General features: G+C 35.9%; 1 protein-coding gene across 6 annotated transcripts; it reads right to left on the minus strand.

Annotated features, from left to right (window-relative positions):
• Positions 1-1,674: 1,674 nt before the first annotated feature.
• Positions 1,675-8,015, minus strand: LOC127975880 (uncharacterized). Of its 6 annotated transcripts, none has more exons than XR_008157647.1 (5): positions 4,535-7,599; positions 3,024-4,238; positions 2,746-2,914; positions 2,534-2,666; positions 1,675-2,308 (listed from the first exon to the last, which is right to left on the minus strand). XR_008157647.1 is itself a non-coding variant. In XM_052579907.1 (5 exons), the coding sequence occupies exons 2-4, from the start codon at positions 3,883-3,885 to the stop codon at positions 2,537-2,539; spliced, it is 1,161 nt and encodes a 386-aa protein (XP_052435867.1). In that variant the 5' UTR covers positions 3,886-4,238; positions 7,765-8,015; the 3' UTR covers positions 1,675-2,308; positions 2,534-2,536. The 6 variants fall into 6 exon arrangements, 3 of the variants coding, with proteins under 3 accessions (XP_052435867.1, XP_052435866.1, XP_052435868.1); XR_008157648.1 differs by having other exon boundaries at positions 3,024-3,092; positions 3,264-7,599; XM_052579907.1 differs by lacking the exon at positions 4,535-7,599 and adding an exon at positions 7,765-8,015.
• Positions 8,016-24,788: the final 16,773 nt, after the last annotated feature.

A 24,788-nucleotide genomic window follows, 5' to 3' on the forward strand; every position in this document is an offset into this window, starting at 1 on the left:
TTGTAACCCAAGAGTTGCCGGTTCGAGTCTCACGGCCAGCGTGTTGCGATTTATCCTAATTGCTCCCTGCACTGTGTGTGCTCACCACTCACTGGGATGGGTTAAAGAGGTCACATTTCGAGTATGCGTTTCACTTATTGGTATCCCCATCCAAACACACACTCCTGTCCAACCCACTTGTTACACCACTTTTGGAAAACCATTTATTGTTAAGGTAAGCTAATTGTCATGAATTCCATATCAAAATCCGAAATAACCAGAAGTAGATGTTATTTACTACGGAGCCCTCAAAGGGACGTGGTGGTGGACATTTTTTTGCAAATCTTTTGCCTTCCCCCGAGAAACTTAGCGTTCCCACGTAAAACCTGTTTTGAGCTCGGACAGACCCTTCCTGTTTAATGTCCCGCTGGCAGTGTTTCAGAGCTCCGTATACGTTAATGGAGCGTTTCATAGTGTTTGAACTTGGACTCAAATATAAAGAAATGTGGTCAGTTCTTAACTCAAGAAGGAGTTTAGTGAAGTTGGTAATATTCACATAGGCTATTCGAACTTCCCTATTCTTGAGCTAAACGTTAAAACACAAACGACACCTATTTAAAATCACAGTCACCTAGACAACGAGCTACAACCCAATTAATTTTTACGTAATGCTATTTACATTAGGTGTAAATAATTTTCATTTAATAAATATAATTATCAAATTTGCAGTAAGTGTAAATAGTAAGTAGATGCTATCTATATCGACAGATAGTTGCACCTTACTATTTTTGTAGATTAACAGGATCCAATAATTATCAGAGTGCAAATGATTATATTTATTAAAATTGTTAAATGGATGCTACATTGTTGTGAGAATAAAAGCCCTTCTACACCGACCCCTAAGCCTACCCAATTAATACTTTATTTTTAATAAACACTCTTCTCTTAATAAAGCACTTTATTTCCACTTTTCAAACATTTTCTAAATTTTCATTGCAAATAAATGGCTTTTTTTTTTTATCACAAAAAAGCCAAATCTATAAGCCAGTGGTTCTTAAACTTCCTCGGTGTACATTAGTCAAAATAAATTAATTTGTTCTGCGAACCACAAAGAAAGTTATACAACCTGAGAGTACAAGACAGATTTTCAGTTTTATCACATTAAAGGTAAATAGCAAGCATCTTAACTTAAAATGTGCTAATATTGTTTTTGGCAGAGAAAATACAACTAACTTCAGGATGAATTTGAATGTTTTCTACGAGTAAACTATCAATGTGCAAGAACAGAATTGCAGCAGCTCCCTTCCATAATGACCAAATAAAAAATAAGTGCAATTAGCAACCATTACTGCCAGGTCAGGCACAAAAAGGGTTAAGGGACGCTTTCATAAAGGAAATTTCCTACAAATGCATATCCAATAAAGATGCAATAATCACTGTACATGCCTTTCTATCATGTCTTCTGAAAACCCTGACACATTCAGAAAGTGTGCACTGCCACAAATAGTTAGCAAATCTGGGCTTACATGTTTTCATGCCATAATCTTTTTCTAGTGCATTTATTTATTTAAACCAAATGTAGAGGGACATCTTTGTATACTGTGTGACAGAAGTAATGCTAAAAACTAATTAAAAATACTCTTGAAACACAAATTTTTCTAAAATGTTATACAATAAATTATGGTAGCCAGAGTATTGCTGTAAACAACTTCAGCTTTTTATTATATAGCAAACCTTCAAGATCAAACAATGGAAAAACACTTCCCAGCAAAAGTCATGTTTTAGAAAACAAATTTGTTCAATTTAAAAAAAAAAAAAAAAAAAAAAAAAAAAAATCGACATTAATTCTGATAATCCTGAACATGTCACATGGAGAAAATGGATAAAGCAGGTTTCAGAACACAAATGTGTTCAGTTTAAAAGAAACAAAAACACTGGGCCTGGATTCTGATAATTTTGAAGTTGAATGAATTTTCAAGTATTATGTGAATATTGTATATGGGGCTTTAGCTAATTTATTGATAAACGATGTACTAACTGTAGATGTAAATTTTATTATGTAATGTTTTGTGACCAGTGTGATTTTAGCCCGTGGGACTACGGATGGAAATTAGCCTTTGGCTACAATCCAGCATGTTTACATGCATGTATTCCATGTTTGTTCATTAACATGCACTGTCCCAATCAAATAAATAAATAAATTTAAACTAAATCCTAATCACGTCACAAGGTAATAAAAATGATTTAAGCAACAAAGCGCTGCACTGAAGTACAAAAAGTCGGTCTGTCCTGTTCTTCAGCGAAATGTCAATCTTCTGAAAGACCACATCTGTGGGGACACAAACAGTTACAATTAAAACCCAAACCAAAAGAAGAGCAGAGACAGCAACAAGCCTTAACCAAATACTCTCAGTTTTGGCCACAGACAATTAAATCACATTTATTGGAGTTAATTCTAAAAATGATTGTCCTTTGGTCCACTTTATCATCGATGAATGATAAACACAGAAGATGTAGTCTACCACTACTATACAAGACAACAGAGCTTCTATACCTGTTACTCTCCCCAATCAAATGCAGCAATTTTTGATGTCAGACTCAATACTCTGGGGTTGACAGAGTACGCTCTCTTTTTCTCTCTCTTTTCCACCTTGGTACCTTTATGAGGATTTATCCTAAAGATGCACCTTTAAAACACAACACAAACAATATCCTTAAATAATTGTTGTATGCTTCTTAACCAAAGGAATGCAGTCTATGAAATACCTTTGCAAGAATTCTAGTGTGGCTCCCAGTTCTACAGGGTAACTGATGTTCAATATATAGTAAAGAGAGAAGATCAGATACAGGGCTTCTGTAAAACTCAAGAGATGGTCATTTACAATCATCTGGTCTACTGCTACCATGTACACACTGGCTGTCAGTGGGTTCTCTCCTTTGAACAAACGCAAAATCAGTAAGACATAATATTTAACAGAATGTGAGTTCTGATCACCCAAAACCAGGAATTATTGTGTTGCAAGATCATAGTAAATAATACCCACCACACACTACTATACATGGTGTTGCTGGAAGCTGTTCTGAGCATATATCACTTGGAACAGAGGTGTCTTCTACCATCACAAGAAAGTGGTCTTGGTCATTTTTGAAATGGGTTAGCAGCAACATCACGGCCCCACAAACATGATCCCCTCCAGCTCTATACTTTGTGAGGATTCTCCCTGCTCTGCTTGCTCTTTCTGTGCACTGAAATTGAAAGTAGTCCAATATTCTTCTGAACTTACTGGAAGCAGATTCTTCAAAGCTGTTGTTTATGTCAATGCCAGTGAGCTCTTTAAAGTGTGCTTTCATTCCTGCTGGCTGAAAAAGATATGGCCACTCATCAAGTAAATCTTTGGTTTCCTTTCCAGATTGGATGCTGTTTCTTTGAGGGGTGTATGTAGAAGTCATTAAGTCATAGATTGTCTTTACATCACTTTCATTATTTTGAAACATTACTACCAACTTCTCTTTCTTTTCCTGCTGCAATTCGGATGTTTCTCCAACTAGCAGTTGTGGATCAGAATTTATACAACCATATAACAATTTTCGTTTCTTTGTTGATACTTCTAGAGTACCACAAAGTGGTATACTAATAGCTTTTGCTCTTTTCAAATTGTCAATTCTACACACCAGTTGTTTGAGGAGAGAATCATATCCACTTCCTACAACCTGGGAATTAATCTCATCTCTGAAAGACTTTGGGTATGCAATCACCATTTGTCGGGCTATTTCTGAGACATGTTTTTTTGCTGGACATTTGCTGACTTCCAGGATCTCAGAAGCAACAATGCGGACCAACTGTCTTCTCTCAGAGCAACTTGGCCTTTCGCCATTTTGCAACTTTCCCATAAAACTTGCTGGCATTTTTTGCCATGGAACATCAAAACTATAATGCCAGTCATGGTCATAAAACGAAGTTTCACAGCTACTGTCACCTAGAAGATAAGCCAATGTCCACAGGTTACAGGATAAACACTTTTCATGCAGCTGTAATTTTTTGGCAAAATTGCCTATTCCCAAGCTGCAGATTTATTGAAGTTTAATAACGGACAAACAGAGATGGCATGGGGCTTTGTGGGTTGTATCAGCGTTTTACTCACGTCTTCCACTTCCGCTGGATGGTGAAACTGAGCATCCAGGAGCAGGTGAACCTGATGCATTAGAATTGTATTCAGCAGACAAATCATTGGCAGTGTTTTGCAGAGTGGAGGCAATATCTACATGGCATAAACAAAAAACTGCATTAAAAACCATACTGCAGAAACAAGAAACACATTGACATACTGTAATACAAGTAAAGAGTACAGCTAACAAAGTACAGAATGAAAGAGACTGGGGTGTTGTTTCATCTAATTATATGCATGTACACAAGTCAACATTTCAAGTGGATCAAACCTTTCATAATAGTTGTCTTAAAACCAATACCTGTTCTTGTGAACTTAATGAACTTTTTGATCCGCTTCAAATGTTGACTAGTGTATATGTAAAAACAACCATTGATTTGAAAACTTACTTGGGATTTGAGCTATTAGTTTTCTTGCTTCAATCGGTCTCAGAAAGCCACCTAGATCATCATCTTTCAAAAACTGTAGGTCATCTATGGTCTCCACACCTAGGCTGTTCAAACCCTCTATGGCTAGCTTTGAAGTTATAGGGTTTGGGAACACATTCTCAATAAAAGTCAACAATGCATCCATTTCTGTTGGGAGAGGACGGTTTATCCTTTTTACAGATGAACAACGCTGTGCTTCAGAGTAATGACCTTCAGTCCCATAAAACTGTACTCATTTAAGGGATAATAATCCAGACATTCCTCAGCTTTTACACAAATTAATTCCTTTGTCGCAGACAAAATCTCATAAAGTCCATAATCATGCAAATACACTGAGGGGCGGGGAGTCACAAGGAAAGTCACCTCATCATCTTTCACGAAAATCAGCTCAATCTGTCCAAACTGTAAAATAGAATACTCCTCTTCACATTTAAGGCAAATTAAGTTTCCTTTCCTGTACAGGGTACCCTTGTATTCTACACGTGTGGAAACAAAGTCTGGTTCATTAAGCAAGCTTGTCTCAACAGCTTTGCACACAGCATCACTGTACAAATGAGGAGAGTATGTGGCCAAGTCAACACTTTTAAGCTTTGGTGAAAAAAAGGACCGTGAGTGAAGATATGCTTGAAGAAGTTGATGGTTGTGTGACAATGTCTTGCATACATTTTTGAAGTTCTGTGTTCTTCTCACACTTCTTTTGAAGTAGGAATGTTTGCTTTCAAATCTCAATGACCACAAACGAATTAAAGGTCCAAGACTTAAAATGAGTGATGTATAGTGAAGCATGTAATGATGTTTTGGTTTCAAATTTTCACCAGGAAACAGCTCCTTTCTTGTTTCCAGATATTCTGGTATTAAGACATTGAGATATGCAATCTGTGCTGTGGTAATCTTGGGAGCACACACTAGCTCAACCAGTTCTTTCAACTTAACAGTCAGTTGCCATACAGGGTCTTGTGACTCTACTCGGTCTCCAATTATGACAGGAAGAAATCTGAGGAGACACCAGTTCTCAGCTGCTTGACCACCTAACTTTCTGCCTTTTTCACATATCTGGGAGGGGGCAGAACCAGCATCAGAACCCACATATTTGAATTGTGCAAGTCTCCTGTTCAGCTGTGTATATGAAAACCACTTCCGTTTTACAAAGTATTCCAAGAAAATGCCAAGATCAATAACTACAACGCCTTCAAACAAATCGTGCCCAAGGCATGGGGGAAGGCCAGGCTGAGCAACATGAAAATACTTGAGAGAGTTGAAAATGGAGTCAAACTTCAACCCATTAACAACATTTTCTTCGGTCGTCCTTAGAGTTTCCACTGCCGCCTTATAGGACTCAACTGTGCGATTGGGAAAGTCTACACACACATTCTGAAGTTCACTGCGAGATACCAAGCAATACCTACAGCAATGCTTGGCAGTACTGAAGTTCTGTGAGTACCCACCGATGCAGTGGGACCCCAAATTATCACCGATAATAGCCACTATTGTTGCACGTACTATGTCACCTGAAGATGTCACAAATCCATGCTCTTCAAGTTCTTTGACATCTGCCAACAACTTAGCAAAAATCTTGGTTTGACCAAAATAGTTAAAGTCTCTCTCATAACACAAAAGTGATAACTGAATGTTATCAATGCATGATCTGTAAAATGGCTCAAAGTTGCCAAGTGTAAAATACACTCCAATCATTTTGTGTCTTTTTTTAGCTGACCCAAGGGGATTCACAATCTCAAAGGCATCCTGGTACAAGATAAGTTGGAGTGTAATCTCAGGCTGCTTAAACAAGTCATTGGATTTGAATACAGAGCCATCACAGATGTCAGAGAACACAGAAGAGTGTACATGCTGATGTCTGGCACACTGCTCCCACACCACTGGGTCTATTAACATGGTTTTTAAAGTGTTCTTCAATGGAATATACTGTGCATAACGTTGGTTTCGGTTCTCATCACGACCAAGACACATACTTTGTGGATGCACGTACGAAACATTTTTCTGATAATACTGTCTTCTTTGGTATTCTGTGGAAAGTAATGAATTACAAGCTGAATGTAAATCTTGGCCTTGCAAAGTCTGCACCACAGATTCAATCTCACATTGTGAGAGGGCCGTTTTTGACTTGAGTATTTCCCTGAACATCTTCTGTGTGTACTGATAACAGATATAATTTAAACCACTGAATTCCTCCACAATCATCTGAATGGTTGACGATGGCACCAGGTATTTTGCTTGTAGCTGCATATAAAACAGGCAGAGATTTTTCATGTACAATGACTTTGCGTTACATTTCGTCAGGGAGTCTGTGAATTCACTTTCATCAACCTCATCCTCAGTAACATCAAAAAATGCTGAAGAAGGTTGCTCAGATAAAGTATCTATAATCCGTAATTGTGCAAATGTAGAAGTCCTGTGCTTTCGTGAAACATGGGCAGTGAAACTTGATCTTAAACTGAATTTTTTGTCACATTTTTCAAAAGGACAACACACCACCTCTCCCTTGGCTAAATGTGACCTGAGATGAGAAAGGACATTGTTCATGTCTGTAAATTGTTGTTGACAGTCTGTATTGTTGCAAACAAACGTGCCCGTCGAATCATCAAAATGAGTATGTGGTCTTTTGTGATGGCGATAAACATGAGCTTTGAGAGCATTGTATTTTGAGAATTTACATTTGCATTCTGGGAAGCAACATGGAAACTGAGCATTTGCTTCATGTCTGTGTACGATTTGATGATTAACATATCCCTTAACTGTCTTCAGAGAGCAATCACAAAATTTGCACAAATACATCATCATCCATATGGTTAAAGGTAACACACCTCATAAGATGAAATCCGTTGTCCATGCATATAAGTGCTCTTAAATGATCGTGAAAGCAACGTTCTAAAACAACAACACAATTCTGAAACCTATTTATACTTTTTAATGCAACTTGCGTCAAACATTAAGAATAAGATTTCAAAACGTATGTGATTAGCCATTGTAATTGTATTCACCTGTTGCCAATTAACTTTTAAATTACGTTGGATAATACGTCAACAGATTTTTTTAACACTTACCATTCACCACTCGACATCGAGGTCCATGATTGTTTTGTTGACATTCTGTTATATATTGCATGCATACAGCAGAATATGTTGCCTAAACGGTCACGTTTACTCACAAAGCTACTTAACAAAGTCACTTACGATTTTTGAAAACAAACTGACGCCTGTAAATATTCCAGCGAACCCAACTCCGCTCCGTGTTTTAGCTTATTTGCCATGTCAATGAGCACGTTTCCCGACCAAAACAAAAACACAGAGATTTTTTCCTTGAGGTATTTGTACGCTGTTTTGGAGCCATGATGTGCCACCTGCAGTTAACAGGCTGCTGCTTTGTCTCTTGGCTGATGCCGTTGGGCCGAGGCCAATGATTGAGAAGCAGTTTGACCAATGGCGTGCGTAAGGCGGGACTTAACAAGAAAGGTCAAAACGGTGCAGAAACGCACACCAAAAATTGTCTACCATAGAAAGCAAAAGGGGAAATTTCCTGCGACATTGTGAGGTCATCATACTGGGTAAATATGCTGGCATGTAATTTTAAATATAAAATTGTAATCAACAAGTGTTACTGTATTTACGTTGTTTCTGCTGTTGCAGTGCACCCTTGGCCTTGTCAGTGGGTGAGGTCACATCACTAAACTGTCTGAAGAAGTAAGGTGTCATGGACCATCATAAAATGTGCATTACATATTTAATGAACAAAAACATTTTTGAAGTAAAAAAACAATATTTTTTTTTATGTACGAAACTCAAGAACATATAAAAAGAGTAACATGATCATACATGATAATGAATATAGATATGTGATGTATGATATATAACCATTTTCTCTCTTATTTTTTAAAGGCATCAACATGGAGATTGAATTGGAGACCATTGTTCTGTTCGAATTGTAGTTTGTGGAAGATGCAATGATGAAATTAATTTGAATTGTCAATGTTGTATTTTAAGCATATAAGCGATGTTCAGATGATGGTACTGTAGCACTGTTTAAAGTTTTTAATATTGTTGTTATTTACAATGGAAACTACTGTAACAGAAGAAAATAAAGAGGGAAAAATACAAATTATTTTCTCTAATTACTTTTTGTGACATATAACATACATTTCATGAACTACATATAAAATTATCTGTGAGCCATAATCAAAATCAAAATGCTGTACATCCCTTTCAAAATTATGGTCCATCACAGTTCATTTTTTCAAATAACGGTCAACACATGTTATTTCAATTTACAGTCAAACTGTTAAATAATGATCAAAACATGATTTCAGTTTACAGTCAAAACATGCTTTATAAAGTAATGTTGTCAACATGTCATTTATATCTACATTCAAATCATGTTTAGTTAAACAACTGCTACACCAAGTTTTTACATTTACAGTTAAAACATGTTTTATTAAATAAGGGTTTAAACATGTTACGTGAACTTACAGTCAAATAATGCCATTACATTTAATGGTCTATGCATGTATTTGCAATTATACAGACAAAATATGTTATTTCAGATTACGTTTTAAACATTTTATAGTACTGTATGGTCAATGTTCTTTTTTCCTGTTGCTGTGTAAGCATGTTACTTCAGTTCATGAGGTTTTACCGTTATTTTCATTAATGGCAAACGTTTGGCACCCTGTGCTGCCATGCATTTGCTCGTTTTTTTTCATGTTTTTTTTTTACAGTGTGCTTAAACAGGAAAACGTATCCGGTTAACTTTGCACACTGCCTTTGGTCTCAAAAGTGGATTCTATTGTAGTATTTTGGTATATTTCAGTTGTGAAGGGCTAATTTTGGTTTACTTTAAAGGGCTTTTTACAGTATACCGAAATAAATATAAATATAAAATGAGCCGATTGTGAAAGCAATGCAGGAATCACTTTAATTTCAGTATTTTTGAAATTAAAGACTGAAATTAACCTTTGAATAGATAGGTATATGCATTTTTTATGTATGAATAATATTTTTTTTATAACATATAGTTTCAGTGTGCTTTATAATATTTAACATTTAAGATCATTATATTGCCAAAAATTGTATTTCTCTTTTAAAAAATGTTTGTAGTAAATCTGCTATACCTTCAAAATTCAGTAGCCTACACTAAAAAGACAAAAATTATATATTAATAATAGTAATACTAATAATAATAATAATATAATACAGGAATAGTGGCTTAATGGTCTTTGCATGGATTTCTACCATAAAGAATTAATCTAATTACATTTACATTTACATTTAATCATTTAGCAGACGCTTTTATCCAAAGCGACTTACAAATGAGAACAATAGAAGCAGTCATGTCAACAAGAGAACAACAACAGTATACAAGTGCCATGACAAGTCTCAGTTAGTCTAGTACCGAACGCATAGCATTTTTTTTTTTTTTTTATGTGAAAGACAAGAAAAGGAAAAGTGCTAGTATTAGTTGGTTAAGTGCTGGCGAAAAGGATGAAAAAGATGAGTATAATAATGTATAAGGCCTTTGTCTGGACCATAAAATGGGAAAATGTCAGCATAAATGGGGTAAACAGAAAATTATGTTTAAAAATAATAATAATAAAATATATTAATTTCAATATATTTTTGGAAGAATTACTTTTTTTTGTAAATAAAATGTATTAAAATCTATTGGTGATAAATGAGGATATGCAAATAGGCAATTTTTAAAGGTAAACACATTAAAATAAGTTTTAAAGTAGAGACAAAGTTATCAGCACTGTGTCAAGACAAAGTTGGCAAATGCCATTGCATCCTGAGAGTGACTCCACTAATCACATCATACAAAAAAAAAAAAAAAAAGTCTATTGTTAGCCTACAATATTAAGATTCTCTTTCTTTCATTCATCTATCCATCCACCTATTCATTCAGCCATTGAAATTCCCCAGGCTATTTTCCACTGCATTGTTGCAGGTGTTCTTTTGGTGTTCGTAGATGTAATGAGACTGGATCTGATTGAGATCTGTTTCTTTTAAGCAACAGTGTATCCACCTGTCCACCTTAACCTATTATTCCCGTCTGCATTCTCATGTCCCACTTTTTCTTTTCTTCCCCACAAAGAGTTCCACCCATACACACATTTAAAGACCCTATCTTATCCGTCTGTGGACTCCACCCCTGTTTTGTTACATTTGTGCCTCTCTGGTTTCTTTTGAACTTCCCTGCATCTCTATATTTCATCATCCTTACACCTTCCTTCCTCCTTCCCTCGCCCTCAATTCTCCTGTCCCTTTCCTTGTCCTTCACTTTATCTTCTCTTTTCTTTCATCCCTGCTCTCTTTTTCTCTCACTCTCTTCCCACATCAATCCCTCTTCACTAATCACCGTTGATGTGGGGTTAAATGTGGAAATGAGGTACATGCAACAGGAGGAGAAACTTACTCCATTTAAAGCTCGCCCAGCCGTCCCATCCATCACTCTCTCCGGCACGGCCTCTCATCTCTGCCCCGTCTGATTAATCATCATGGTCACATTACAGAGGCAGTGTTATGTGAAATGGGCCCTAGGAATTTTTAAAAGATTCAATTTAGAGTATCACTTCTCATCCGTTCCCAATAAATGCCAACGTGAGCATCATTATGGTGGCCTTGTTAATCAAGACATAGAGAGACGAAGAATGAATCAGAGAGGAACTGCCCAATTTAATAGAGAAGAGAATTGATGTCCAATCCTTCTGATAAGCTACCTGTACCATGAAGGAGTGGGTTGGATTTTGGGTAGAATGCACATTTGAAAAAAAGCAACGACAAATGTTATCATATTAGAGAATTGCTTAAAAAAAAAAAAAAAAGAAAAAAAAAAAATTTACCTTAAAGATAAAGACGTCTCTTTTCACTTTTTAATTTTATTAACTAATCAGAATGGTACAAAACTTGACTTATGCAGCACTCAGAGTGTGAAAAATACTTAAGAAACAACAACGGGGTATAAGTGGGTGTTTGTTGTCAAATGTTCAGAACACGTGAAATGAAATGCGCGCATCTGTAACAAAATGTCCCTCACACAGCTCTGGGGTGTGAATAAAGGCCTCCTGTAGCAAATCCATGCATTTTGGATGAATTTTCATTCTTGGGTGAACTAACCCTTTAACAGCTGAACCCAAGCCTCCATTACTAATTAGAAAACGTCACTTAAGAATAACAAAGAAACGTTAAGTTGCTTCATTGAAAACGTATTGTATTATTGCATTAAGAGACCATTGTATTATGTAGCAGAGAATTACGAGAGAGCAATTGACTGAGCGAGTGTGATTACCTGCCTCTGATACAGCATTCATATTCTTCAGCTCAATCTCATATTCACAATAAAACATTATTTTAATTGTCCACTGAGGAAAACGAACGCCAGGTTCATGAGTACTAAAGTGCATATTTGAAGTATAAATGATTAAATAAAAAATGATTTAAAATTATGTGAATTTGGGCATCTGCCACAACACTCACTTTGAAAAATGCTTACAATACAAGTCAAACTGTGCAGTATAAAACAATACACAACAAATAAAGTACCATCCCCCATATTACCTCAATCTCACTCAAATGTCCATTTCCAGTATGATGAAAGATTCAGAAGCAATGCCAATGTTGATTTATAATATTTCCTTCTTGAGTCATGTATTTCATCAGACATATAACTCAAAACTGGATTGAAATGCATCAAAACCATATTTATTACATGGCTCTCTAGAATACTTCTGCTTCATGTCTGGGTCCTGCATACCCTGTCTGGATTTAGTTCAGAACTTCACCTGATAATCCAGTCTAATATTTGTAATTTTCATTTGTAACTGTCCTCTGGTCAGTAGGGTGACTACAATAATTATTTTCTTCTAAAACTGAAAATAAACTGCAAATTACACAAAGTATACAATCATAAAAAATTTTCATATAAAAAACACAATGTTTCTTTTCTAGCACATAAGGTGTTTTTTTTTTCTCAATTGGCAAGATGCTATCAATTCACTGTACAAAATGAGGACAGGACATCAAAAACGAGACGTCTGGTGACACTAGTATTCCATTTGGAGTTTTAGCTGGCTGAGACAATCTGTCTGCGCATGTGTTTGTGTGTTGTGTAATGGAGACAGAGGGAGAAAGACAGCTTCATCATCTCCTCACAGTGTCTCACTGTCCATATGTTCAGCAGGACTACCTCAGTTCACTACATCGAGAATGAGACGCTTGGAACAGCTGCTGAAATTGTGTCTGTGTGTCCTCATACATATGTCAACTCAGAGGAATTAGTCATCAAAGTGAGGGCTTCTGCACGCTGAGTGTCAGCAATGCTTTGGTGACTGGATTCCATCTCAACTTGGCAAAGAAGTCCCCCCCATGGAGGCGAGAGGGACACTTTGTTTCTCCGTTCTCTTTATCGGTTGGGGATGTGATGGATCGTGGTGTTTGTGTCAGCTGAGTAAACAAGTCCATTTAAGCTGCTTCATCAACATTGGACAAACCACGTCCAGCCCAGGCAACAACACAGACCACAACTACAAAGAGATACTATAACAACGCATTTAAAAAATCACAGAGAAAATGGTAATTTAATAGATAGGACATTTTGTGTCAGGAGCTATTCATTTATTTAAAGATGCATAAAAATACACACACACACACATACGTATATATATATATATATATATATATATATATATATATATATATATATATATATATATATATATATATATATGTGTGTACATGGGGTGGAGTTTACCTTTAAATTCATTCATTAAATAAAAACAATAATAATAACTTTTCAAATGTCTGACAATAATTAAAGGTCCCAAAAGGTCCCAAAGAACCCAGCTGGATCAATTTGGAGTTAAGTGCCTTGCTCATGGACACAGCTAATATCTCGCTCCTTGCTAATCTTGAACCAGTGACCTTCTCATTACCAGCCTTAAGTCGTAGCCACTGTGCTACATCACCAAAATAATAAATCATCTTAAGCAGAATATTCACTATTAGTTTGTCACCCTTAAGCCTGCAAAGGATCATTCCGAATGGAACACTGAAACAGGCAGAGTTCCACACTGCACATTATCTGAGGAACATTTAACAAAGAGTCCTACAGAACCATCTGTGTAAAAAATGGGAAATCTGTGACCTTATTTGTGTTCTGTTGGAGTGGATGTACTCTACTAGATCCATGCTAATCGAATGAAAGCCTGTAATCTGGAGAAGAAGCGTATAGCTCTGTTAATTAGAGTTATAACCCCATTTTCTCTGTCGGTTTGCCCCAGCAGAAATGAACGGGCTCGAATCGAATGATTTTATCATGCGAAATGAAGCTTTTGTGCTTGTTGAACATCTTTGTCTAACATCACAGTTTAATTGGAAGGCACTGTGCCACATTACACAGCACACAGTCTGCCACTGTGTACTGAGACTAGTTTAGAGTAGTTTAAAGAGGTCAAATTAGCTTTTTACAAATTATTTCATTTTTTTCCTCTTGATGTTATAACGTTAGCCAAGGTTATCTGCACCATCAAATTGTAATTTAGTTTCGACACAACCATTTTTTAGCCTCTCTCTAAGCCTTCAGACTCATCTGGCTGTTTTGCCGTTTTGCATAAACACCATCTTTGCATGTCCTTTGCATCATATGCCATTGCTTTCCAGCAACAGTGTGTCATATTTTAGCTGTATCATTTTCAGATGCTCTTTTTGTAAAACATCAACAATAACAGTGAACACAAAAAAGGTAACACTCTACAGTAAGATCCTGTTAGTTAATGCATTTTTTTTTTTTTTGCATTATCTAACAATGAGCAACACAGTTGTGACAGCATTTATTAATTTTAGTTTAATGTTTGTTAATAAAAATGCAGCTAATTGTTAGTTCATGTTATATCAGGTCCATTAAATAATATAAACAGAGAAAACTGTTAATTTTAAAAGGGATAGTTCATCCAAAATGAAAATTTGGTCATTAATTACTCATCCTCAAGTCGTTTGTAATTGTAAATTGTATATATATATATATATATATATATATATATATATATATATATATATATATATATATATATATATAGTAAAGCAGTAAAAATCATGTACTTACAGTATCTTTCCGAGTACAAACTCTTCAGTTTTAGAAGATCAATAAAACACACACAGAAACCACAGGGGGTCTGTGGAGTCTTCCCTCATGCTGTAACAGGGTCCCCAGTGGATCCCACAGGGTTTCGGCACTGCAGAGTCAGCATCTCATCATAGCCTTCACCACAAGGGCAGACCGCTTCTCCTTTATCACTACTTCAAAAAAAAAAAAAACCTGTCACACAGGATTGTAGCCGCTGATAGCTCTGCAACAGCAGCTCTCCATCCTGTCAGTCAGGAGCCATTACGGCTCCATGTTCGGCCGGGAAGATCTGGGCACTGACCCAAAGAACATCTTTATGAGTTGAGCCCAAAGAGTGAGTTTCAGCATCCAAAGTACTGTATGCCAGCAGACTGTCAGAACACAAGCCTCATCAAATATTCATCAGAATGAGGCCCTCTTGTCTCTGATCAGCAGGAGAAGAACAAGAAGCCCGTCCTTCCACACATAAAAGTAGAAATGCAACATGTCATCTCAAGCTCTTCAAGGGCATCTCCAATCATAAGAATACTGGACATCTTCTGTCTGTACATCAATGTTCAAGAAGCTATTTTAAATTGGTGATTTGCTAGAAAGCTAATCATAATTTAAAGTTAGGTTTAACTACATTCAGGATTCATACTGTACATATACTGTATGTGTGTGTGCATATATATATACACATTTTTTTAATGAATGAATGACTGAAAAAAATCTCAATTAGCATGACAGCATCAAAAAAATAAACAAAACAACTATCTATGAATAAATAATATAGCACTGAATACTGAATATATACCAAACTGAATATATAAATTTTGAGGTCCATAATACTTTTATTTTATAACATTTTATTGCAGGGTATTCTTGTTACATTATGATTATACATTTTACAACTGAGTAATATTAATTAACTACATGTACTTACTATATGGTTAGGGTTAGGTGTTTGGTTTAGGTTTACTATCACGTAATTATGCAAAATTAATAGTTATTATAATAGTAAACACATGTACCGTGTTACAAGGACACCTTAAAAAACAAACAAAAAAAAAACTTTTTTTTTTCCATTAAGAAATTATTACTTTTAAACAAAAGTGACAGTAAATATATAAATATATTAATAAATAAATGTAAATTATAATGTTACAATTATATATATATATATATATATATATATATATATATATATATATATATATATATATATATATATATATATATATATATATATATATATATATATATATATACACTGTTCTTTTGAATTTGTATACATCAAAGAATTCTGAAAAAATGAATGACTTCAGGGTGTTTTTGTCACTGAAAATGCTGCTTGTTAAAAAAGTAGCTTGTTAAAGCGGCAGTATTTTGAGCCGAACTCCTGTCACATTACTGAGGAATGTTGTTAAGTTAGTAGTGTCTCTACTTTTAGTTAGTTAGTCCTCAACACTGCTTCACACTCAGGAAGCTCGAACAAATCCACATACACGCTGAGCACCTCCTCAAAGCTCGTGTCAGTCTTCAGAACCTTTCAGAGCGAACCTCTCTGTTCCTCTAAATTATTCACACTGAAAGGCTCCTTCAGCTTAGCTAAACCCTGCCTTGTGCTGAAAGAGTCTCCACACACACACACACACACACACACACACTGAACTTGTGCATGAGCTCACAAGCATCATTTTTGTAAGTACTGCCAATGACCCTTTTACAGACACTGTCATCCGATATACTGCATCACTGTGAAACTCCAAGGCCCACATGAATATTTTATTGCATTCATAGCTCAGAAGACTTGATGGAGTGAAGTTTCATCTTTATCTCTGATTTTTCACTTAAAGGAGACAAAATAAGGCCATTGAACATTTAAACTATAAATTTTGCTGGTAATTAATTACATTCCTTTCTAAGGAAATAAAATAAGTAGTTATCATTTTTGGTAGGAATATCATAAATATCAAAATAACAAGTGCTTACATTTGTTTTGTATTAGCAGATACAAATTTAGAAAATACAATGAAATGTATAAATTACTGTTTTAAATAAATGGTGTTTTTTAACATACTATTTATCAAAGAATCCTGAAAAAAATAATCATGGTTTCCCCGCAAAAATACAAATTTCAACACTGGAAATATAGCTCCAAATCAGCATATTCAAAATTATTTCTGAAGGATAATGTGACTGAATGCTCCAGTAATGATGCTGAAAATTCAGCTTTTATTTTTATTTTTTAATTAAAATAATATTTCACATTATCACTGTTTTTATTGTATTTCTGATCTAACAAACACACTTACAATCAAACATATTATCAAAAACATTACAATCTTACCCAGCCCAAACTTTTGAACAGAAGTGTATATTTACATGCAGAATATGCAGGAAATTTATAATTTTTTCACAGGTTTCCATTATCTTACATATTATCTCACCGCTATCAAGACGGAAATGTTTGAGATACTAAAGAGGTTGCATTTTCCTGTGGGCATGTTTACTGGTTTATTCATTAACCTCTCTAACCTAACCCTGAACAATCACGCACACACAGCCAAGCCAGAATGTCTGCTTATCAACCATTAATGAGTCAAGAAACCCGAGAAACACCAGTGATTTACTGTTCAAATCATAAAAATCTTCATCAGGAGTCCATAGTGACAGCACTGAGATGACACCAATAGCATGAGTGAGTTATTGATGAGCTCAATAGCACTACTCACTTAAATGGCTCTTAAAGGCACAGTGCACAGATACTCTCTAATACTACAGCCACATGGTCCAATAGCATCATACACCTGTAGCTTGATGCCATCAAAACACTTAACATTTTTTTGGCTGTAATATCCCTCAGTGGTGTAGAATTAGATTGATTGTGCTGTGACTTTCGGATCAATATTTAATGAAGCAAAAACAACTCGAATGCAGTGTTTTTCTCCTCCATTCTTTTTCAGGAAACAATATAAAAGGAGGAATGGGATGTTCTCGCAAGGGAGAAGAGGGTCAAAATGGTTTATACGCTGCAAAATGATTCTTCAAAAAGAAATGGGAAATGAAATTATAATAAAACCAGCTAACACCCAGCTACCCACCAATCCATTCACACACCTTCACATAGGATCTTTGGTTTTAACACACTCATTATTCAGCTCTAACCAGGCGTCAGTTGCAGCAGCTGAACCAGAGAGGACCCTGGGAAATCAAGCTTTCAAGGGACTATTCCCTCTCCACTGCTCCATCATTCTCTGTCACATGCAACTCTTTCTCACATTTCATTCAAGGACAATACTTTCGCACAGGTCTCAGATGCTTATTACAGCACACGCACACACACACACACACACACACACACACACACACACACACACAGGTGTGGATGGCTTCAGATTTGGCAGATAGTTATTATACAAAATGAATATAACCTCGGGGAGAGGTAAAAAGAGAAAACAAAACTGGACTAAAATTAGGCAAAGCTGACAATACAGAAAGTTTATTGAGTGGAGAGGTGACAATATAGAGAAGAAGAAGTTTCACGGTGCAACATGTCAGATCTCAGCCACAAACGGCCTTCCCACAGTCTGTCCTCTGACCCTCTCGTGCATAATTCACACAAGACGGGAAGGCTCTTACACAAACCACATGCTCCAATCAGATTGAAAGACTGATACACACCTCCAAGAGCCAGGGTGCAAGTTTTTAATCAGTCTGCCAAGAAACAAATCTCTGGAGATCCTGGACACTGCCGAGTTTGTGCTATCAGATCTTATAAAGAGTTTAAGGCAAAATCTTGACAATCAATATCTTACACTTTGTTTTCTGTCTAATTATTAGTAAACAATCAGTACTTATTAATGGATGTACAGAAATTTTAAAGGGGTCATATGATGCTGCTAAAAAGAACATTATTTTGTGTATTTGGTGTAATGAAATGTGTTTATGTGGTTTAAGGTTCAAAAAACACATTATTTTCCACATACTGTACATTATTGTTTCTCCTCTATGCCCCGCCTACTGAAACGCGTGCCAGATATCCAGTGCATTGTGATTGGCTGAATACCTCAAGTGTGTGACTCAAATGTTATGCTCCTTAACATATTGTGAAGCACTGTTCGGCCGGAGCAAAGAGACATAAACTTCAAACCCATTATAAACCTGATATAAACATGATTTCTAGCCGTGTCCTCTTTTTAAAAAGCCCAAACAAAGTAGTTTTACTTTCTCAATGAAACAGCGTCACACACCATGGCCTTGAGTAAGCGGAAGACGGCTTGAATGAACAGAGACGGGCGGCTTTGAGAACGGCGCGGTCGGCAGATTCTACAAAGGAACTGTACATGACTTGCACATGAATTCCAAGAAAAAATTAATAAATTGTGCTCACAATTGACTAATTCGTTCACTCAATGTACTAAAATGTGCACACGATTACTATTGCAATTAGTATTGCAATTTAGTAAACTGAGGGAATTAATTAGTAAATCGTGTGCACTATTTATTTATAAATCTAGTAAACGAAATAGTAAATTGAGGGAACGCAATGGTAATCGTGTGCACGTTTTGTACACTGAGGGAACAAATTAATAAATCGTGCACATGATTTAGCCTACTATTTTTTTCCCACATGTCATGTGCGGGGCTCCGTATTAAACAGAAATTTCTATCAATTTTTTATTTTATTTTTTATGTGAAGTCTGATACAAGTCTGGTAAATGCACTGCAAGAAGGTCAAGACCTTAGAGGTGGGACAGACCTAAAGAAAACAAACCTTTTAACATGTTTAAAATTATCAGTTTTTTATCTATTTATCTGTGTCTATCTATCTATCTATCTATCTAGATAATTATTTATTTTTTAAAAAGTAGCAGGGACAAAGTATGAAAAGCATTGAATAATAATGTAGCAGACACTTGTGTCTTTAGGGCACTAACAGTAGATGTATTAGTGGGTCAGGTCTACAGCAGTAAACTGAGGTTAAGTACTTTGCTCAAGGGCACAAGAGTGAATGCTCAGGATAAACAGTTGCATGGATTTAACCTAGACCCTCTCAAAAGCCAGCCCAGATCATTAACTACACCACCAGTCAAATCAGCCATTGTTTTTTTTTTTTTTTTTTTTTTTGCTGAAACCATGTGCTCACCATATAAAATTCACTTCAACTGGTAAGCATAGACATTCACTGACAAAAAAATACACCAGAATAAGACCCGAATGCCTGTTCCAGTAGAATTTATATATTGAGGAGTGTGGAATATTCCCCTCGGGATCCAATAGAGAACATCTCGTGGAGGTCTTTTCTTTCACCCATCATCCTTTCTAGCTTTGTTTACCTCTTTATCCAACTCATTCTTCTCCGCTGTCAAAAGCAGCACAGTTCCTCCATACACTTTTTCTTCCTCTGCTTTCACCACATATTTATTCAAGTGTCAGAAAGTGACATCTTAATTACAGCAGATGACCTGCGGTCCCGAAGAGAGTAGTCACTCTTTCACACTCTCCTCTCCTCTCGTTCACCAACTGCTGGACAAGGTCATGGTCAATGCCCAGCCTTTTGTAGTGTTTTTTTTTTACTAGGGGAGAGCTGGTTTTTACTGAAAGTTGAAATATCTTTAACACATAATCTATTTTTAGATCAAATTAAATTGCTCAAAAATAAATAAATAAATAAATAAATAAACACATTTAACAAAACAAAACATCAATTTGAAATAAAACTATGGAGCCCCGCACATGACATGCAAGAAAAAATAAATAAATTGTGTGCACGATTTACTAATTACATGATTACTATAGCGTACACTCGATTTATAAATTGTGCTCACGATTTACTAATTCGTTCCCTCGAGGGAATGAATTAGTAAATAGAGGGAACCCAATAGTAATCGTGTGCACGTTTTAGTACATTGAGGGAACGAATTAGTAAATTGTGCACGCAATTTATTTATTTTTTCTTGCATGAAAAACTATTAATCAAATTAAAAAAACATTTTTTTTGAAATAGTTTGTAATAAATTAATAATAATAAAGTAATAAAATACTTATAAAGTAAAATGTTCCCTTTTTTTTTACTTTATTTTTTCTATGAATTTTTATGCGGATCCCTTATAGACCCCACTTCACTTGAAAACCCCTGAATTAAAGTGTCTCATGCTCAGAGGACTAAAGCAGCAATTCTATGGTAAAAGAGCTTATGAAGATGGAATATTGGTTGAATGAATGAAAAGAAAACATAGATCTATGTCTTGGCACATGCTGTCGCACAGACATGAGCGTACACAGTCCATTTAATGACAGCACAAATGACAGACAATTACCTCTTTTCAATGCAGAATCCTCCAAAAAGCTTTTAAAGTAACGGATTCCATCTGCTGTCTGATGTGCTTCAGTGATTTCTCATTTACGAAACTGACGAAGTCATTTGTCATTTCAAAGCATCCATACGACTCGCCGCCAGTTGGCTGAGAGAAAGCGGGAGGGGAAGTTTCACCATTTAAAAGCTGCTGGGGTCACTGACATCATTTCCAGAAATGTCAGAGAATCTCTAAACTGCTTCATATGTATTATGAAGGTCAGTTTAGGACTGGTTTAGAAAGGGTTTGTGTCTGAAAAAAGCATGGAAAGCTTTCATGTGTGGACCTGTGAAACAAGTAGGCATTGCTATACTCTTTTGAAGACTGAATTGTAATTACACAATACATGGCAATTATCACAAATGCAGTAGTGTGTTTCTTCAACTTAGGGACTTTTATGTTCCAGGGGGTCGATATTTATTAAAATGAACAGACTTTTGTTTTTTAAGTTAGAGTATAAAAAAAAAAAGCTTCAGAGAGAAAATTTCTACATAAAAAACCCTGACAAATTACTATGATAAAAGTCGAGCCCACTTTTCAGTCTTAGGCCTTCGGGAAGGCTTACCTTAAGCACACATTGACATTCAGTAACTGAGTCCTGATTGATTTAGGAAGGAATCATACTATACCCTCTTCCCTTCAAATCTCTATTCTATAGTCCTGTATCTAGAGCGGAAAAAGACAGATGGAGAGGGAGAGACGAGGAGCGGCTGTAAAAATAAAGACGTTTAACGTGTGAAGAGATAAGAGCCGTGCTGCAATTTCTCGGCGTGTCGCGGCAGAGACGCAACCTCTTAATCACCCAAGCTATCAGATCAGCCCAGCTGCTAACAGCGCTAAAAGCTACGACGTTAGAGGACCAGAAACACACTGTTGCAGCCAACATGCAAACTAATGCCAACGAGAGAGCGATAGAGGGTGACATGGGGGTCTTTGGCAGTTAATTGAGGCCGCAGGCAGACAGGATGCTAATCATTCCAGAAAACCTATTCTAGAGGCAATTCTTCAATTCCTGCTTCTACAAATTGTTGCCCTTCGTTGGAGCACTTCATCTTCTACCTCCTTGAGAATTACAGCTGCTGTTTTGTAAATATCCAGTTCAGTTAAAGGGATATTTTACCTACAATTGAAACTTTGCCCATTTATTCACCGTAATGCCATTCCATACCTGCTGTTCTTTCCTCTGTAAGACACAAAAATAGATATTTAATGCTTATTGTTGGCATGTTTGATCTTACTGTGAAAGATTCATCCATGAATACTTTTAATTTTTAATTAAAATGTCATAATTGGATCTTTGGATTAAATGACTTCTCTTTAAATATATTACTTCTTCTTCTTTCTTACATAATCTGTTTCATGCCAGTTACAATATGGAAGAAAAGATCTGTTGCTACAGTAAATACCACATCTATAATGCCACAGAGGAATGATATCATTGGAATCACTTTCAGAGCGATTATTTTCCAGGTGATGAATGACAAAAACATTGTTAGACAATCATAATCCATCCTGCTTTAAGAGCTTCAGCATTTAAAGCAGCAGATAACAAAACAGCAGCTTGTGCTTATGGATGCTAATATAGTTATAATTACCTTTATAATCATTATTCTTGGTGTAAATGGGCCCTTATGGAATTCAATTTCTCTGTTCCTCAAGCAAAATTATCACATGATTTCAATAACAATATGGGCCACTTTTATGAAACTTTTAAGGAATTTTTGTAATTTTTGAAGTTTGAAAACCCCTATTCATTAAATAGAACATAGCAGCATAAACATTTTGCTAAATATGTTCTTTTGGCTTCCACAGAATAAAGAAAGAAATACTGGATAAGGACAGGAAAATGCTGACAGACTTGTAAATTGACATGATCATGAGATTATGAAAGACATGTCATCTACAGTACAATGTTTACAGCAAGGCCCAATATTATCTGTGCTGGAATCAGGCCATAACACAGAGGAACCCAAGAGGCACCAGACAACAGATCCAGTCTTCTGATAGCAGTCCAAGACCAACATGACATCCTGCTGGGAGAGGGAGCTTATTTTTCCGTTGTATTTTCATTAGCTTATATGCATTCATTGGTCAATTTAATAAATAATTGTGAATGGCAATTTCGATCGAATACCTGTTTAGAGTGTGCTGTGGTTTAATTAATGAGAGCAGCGAGTGACTTGTGTGTTCAGGAACACCTCAGAGAAACACACAGTCTGTTAGGGCCACTGCTGGGAACTGAACTCAGTTTCAGAGCTGTAATTTGGGCTAAGACACACACTCACACACACACATACTTCTGATTTGTAATTAACTGTTGACAGGACAGAAAATATCATCTCTCCATGGTACTAAAATTGCATAGTGGATGGCACATGTAAACCCACGTTTGTTTTGTTTACAGGGTGGTGACTTTTACTGTATTTAGCCAATATGGTGCTAACTTTATCTATACCTTAACCCTACACTGATATCATATTTGTGACCCTGGACCACAAAAGCAGTCTTAAGTAGCACAGTATATATTTGTAGCAATAGCCAACAATTCATTGTATGGGTCAAAATGATTGATTTTTCTTTTATGCCAAAAATCAACAGGATATTAAGTAAAGATCATGAAGATATTTAGCAAATTTCCTACCGTAAATATATCAAAACCTCATTTTTGATTAGTAATAATATGCATTGCTAAGAACTTCATTTGGACAACTTTAAAGGTAATTTTCAAAAATTAAGATTCAAGCTTTTTAAATAGTTTTATCTCAGCCAAATATCGTATTTTCCTAATCAATTGAAATCTCATTTAGTCATATATAAATCTCAATGTAAAATAATTTACCCTTATGACTAGTTTTGTGGTCCAGGGTCACATTTTATCATTTAACATTATGCAAGGCCAGGGGTTTTCAAACTGTAAAAGTGAATTACCATTTTATTTTGCATTCTAACATAAATGGAAATAAATTTATTATACAGAGAGATAAAATTCAGTGCAAAGAAACCATGTACTTAATAGAAATTAAATATACACATAATATTATATGGTTTAACAGCATAAACGAGTTTTAGTAAAAAGCCGTCTATAAAAGTGTGGTTTTGGAAACTAACAGTTTTAACAGACCTTAAACTGTCATGCTCATACAAACAGCAGTTAGCGCCACATCACAGACGGTAATCAATGGCTGCATCCGAAAACTGAAAAATGCTGCCTTCGGAGGACACATTCCAAGGTAGGAAAACATCAAGGCATGTCCGAAATCAATGTCAGCCTCATTTCCTTTCTCCTGAGATGCCTTCATCTGGCCGGTTTTTGAAGGCAGCATAGATGTATCCCTCGCTGCCTTTGATATCCCACAATCCTGTGCGTTCCATTCTGTGACCGTTAAGCCAAAAAATAAAGATGGCGTCTGAAAGTTGCGGTCGGTGGTCAGTTTGTGTGTAAATGTATGTTTCTGAACAACGTTTTCCACTTTTTATGTCATTTCTAGCGAGAAGTTAATATTGCAGTTATGAAATATCCACTTAGTTATCACCGAAGCTCTCTATATTTTGCTGTAGATCGTTAAATCATTACTCCGCCTCAGAAGCCTGTCGGAAATCCGTTTCATGAGGTGCCTCCGGGCAAAAACGCTGCCTGCAAAGTCGTGCCTGATTAGACAGCAAGGCAGCAAGTCACCTGCCTAAGTTTTCGGAAGCAGCCAATGTAACAATAAAAAATGGTGACCGCGGGAGCGTTGCTGTTATAT

Source organism: Carassius gibelio, chromosome B17 (assembly GCF_023724105.1).
Source record: "Carassius gibelio isolate Cgi1373 ecotype wild population from Czech Republic chromosome B17, carGib1.2-hapl.c, whole genome shotgun sequence".
In the NCBI taxonomy this organism is placed as follows: domain Eukaryota; kingdom Metazoa; phylum Chordata; class Actinopteri; order Cypriniformes; family Cyprinidae; genus Carassius; species Carassius gibelio.

Bases quoted from the DNA above. Each gene is read 5' to 3' on its own strand.
- LOC127975880 (XM_052579907.1), bottom strand. From the start codon at position 3,885: ATGCCAGCAAGTTTTATGGGAAAGTTGCAAAATGGCGAAAGGCCAAGT. The intron at 2,915-3,023 runs GTGGGTATTATT...GTTTGTTCAAAG, and splicing joins ACCATGTATAGTAGTGTGTG to GAGAGAACCCACTGACAGCC. The intron at 2,667-2,745 runs GTATTTCATAGA...TGTGTTTTAAAG, and splicing joins ACACTAGAATTCTTGCAAAG to GTGCATCTTTAGGATAAATC.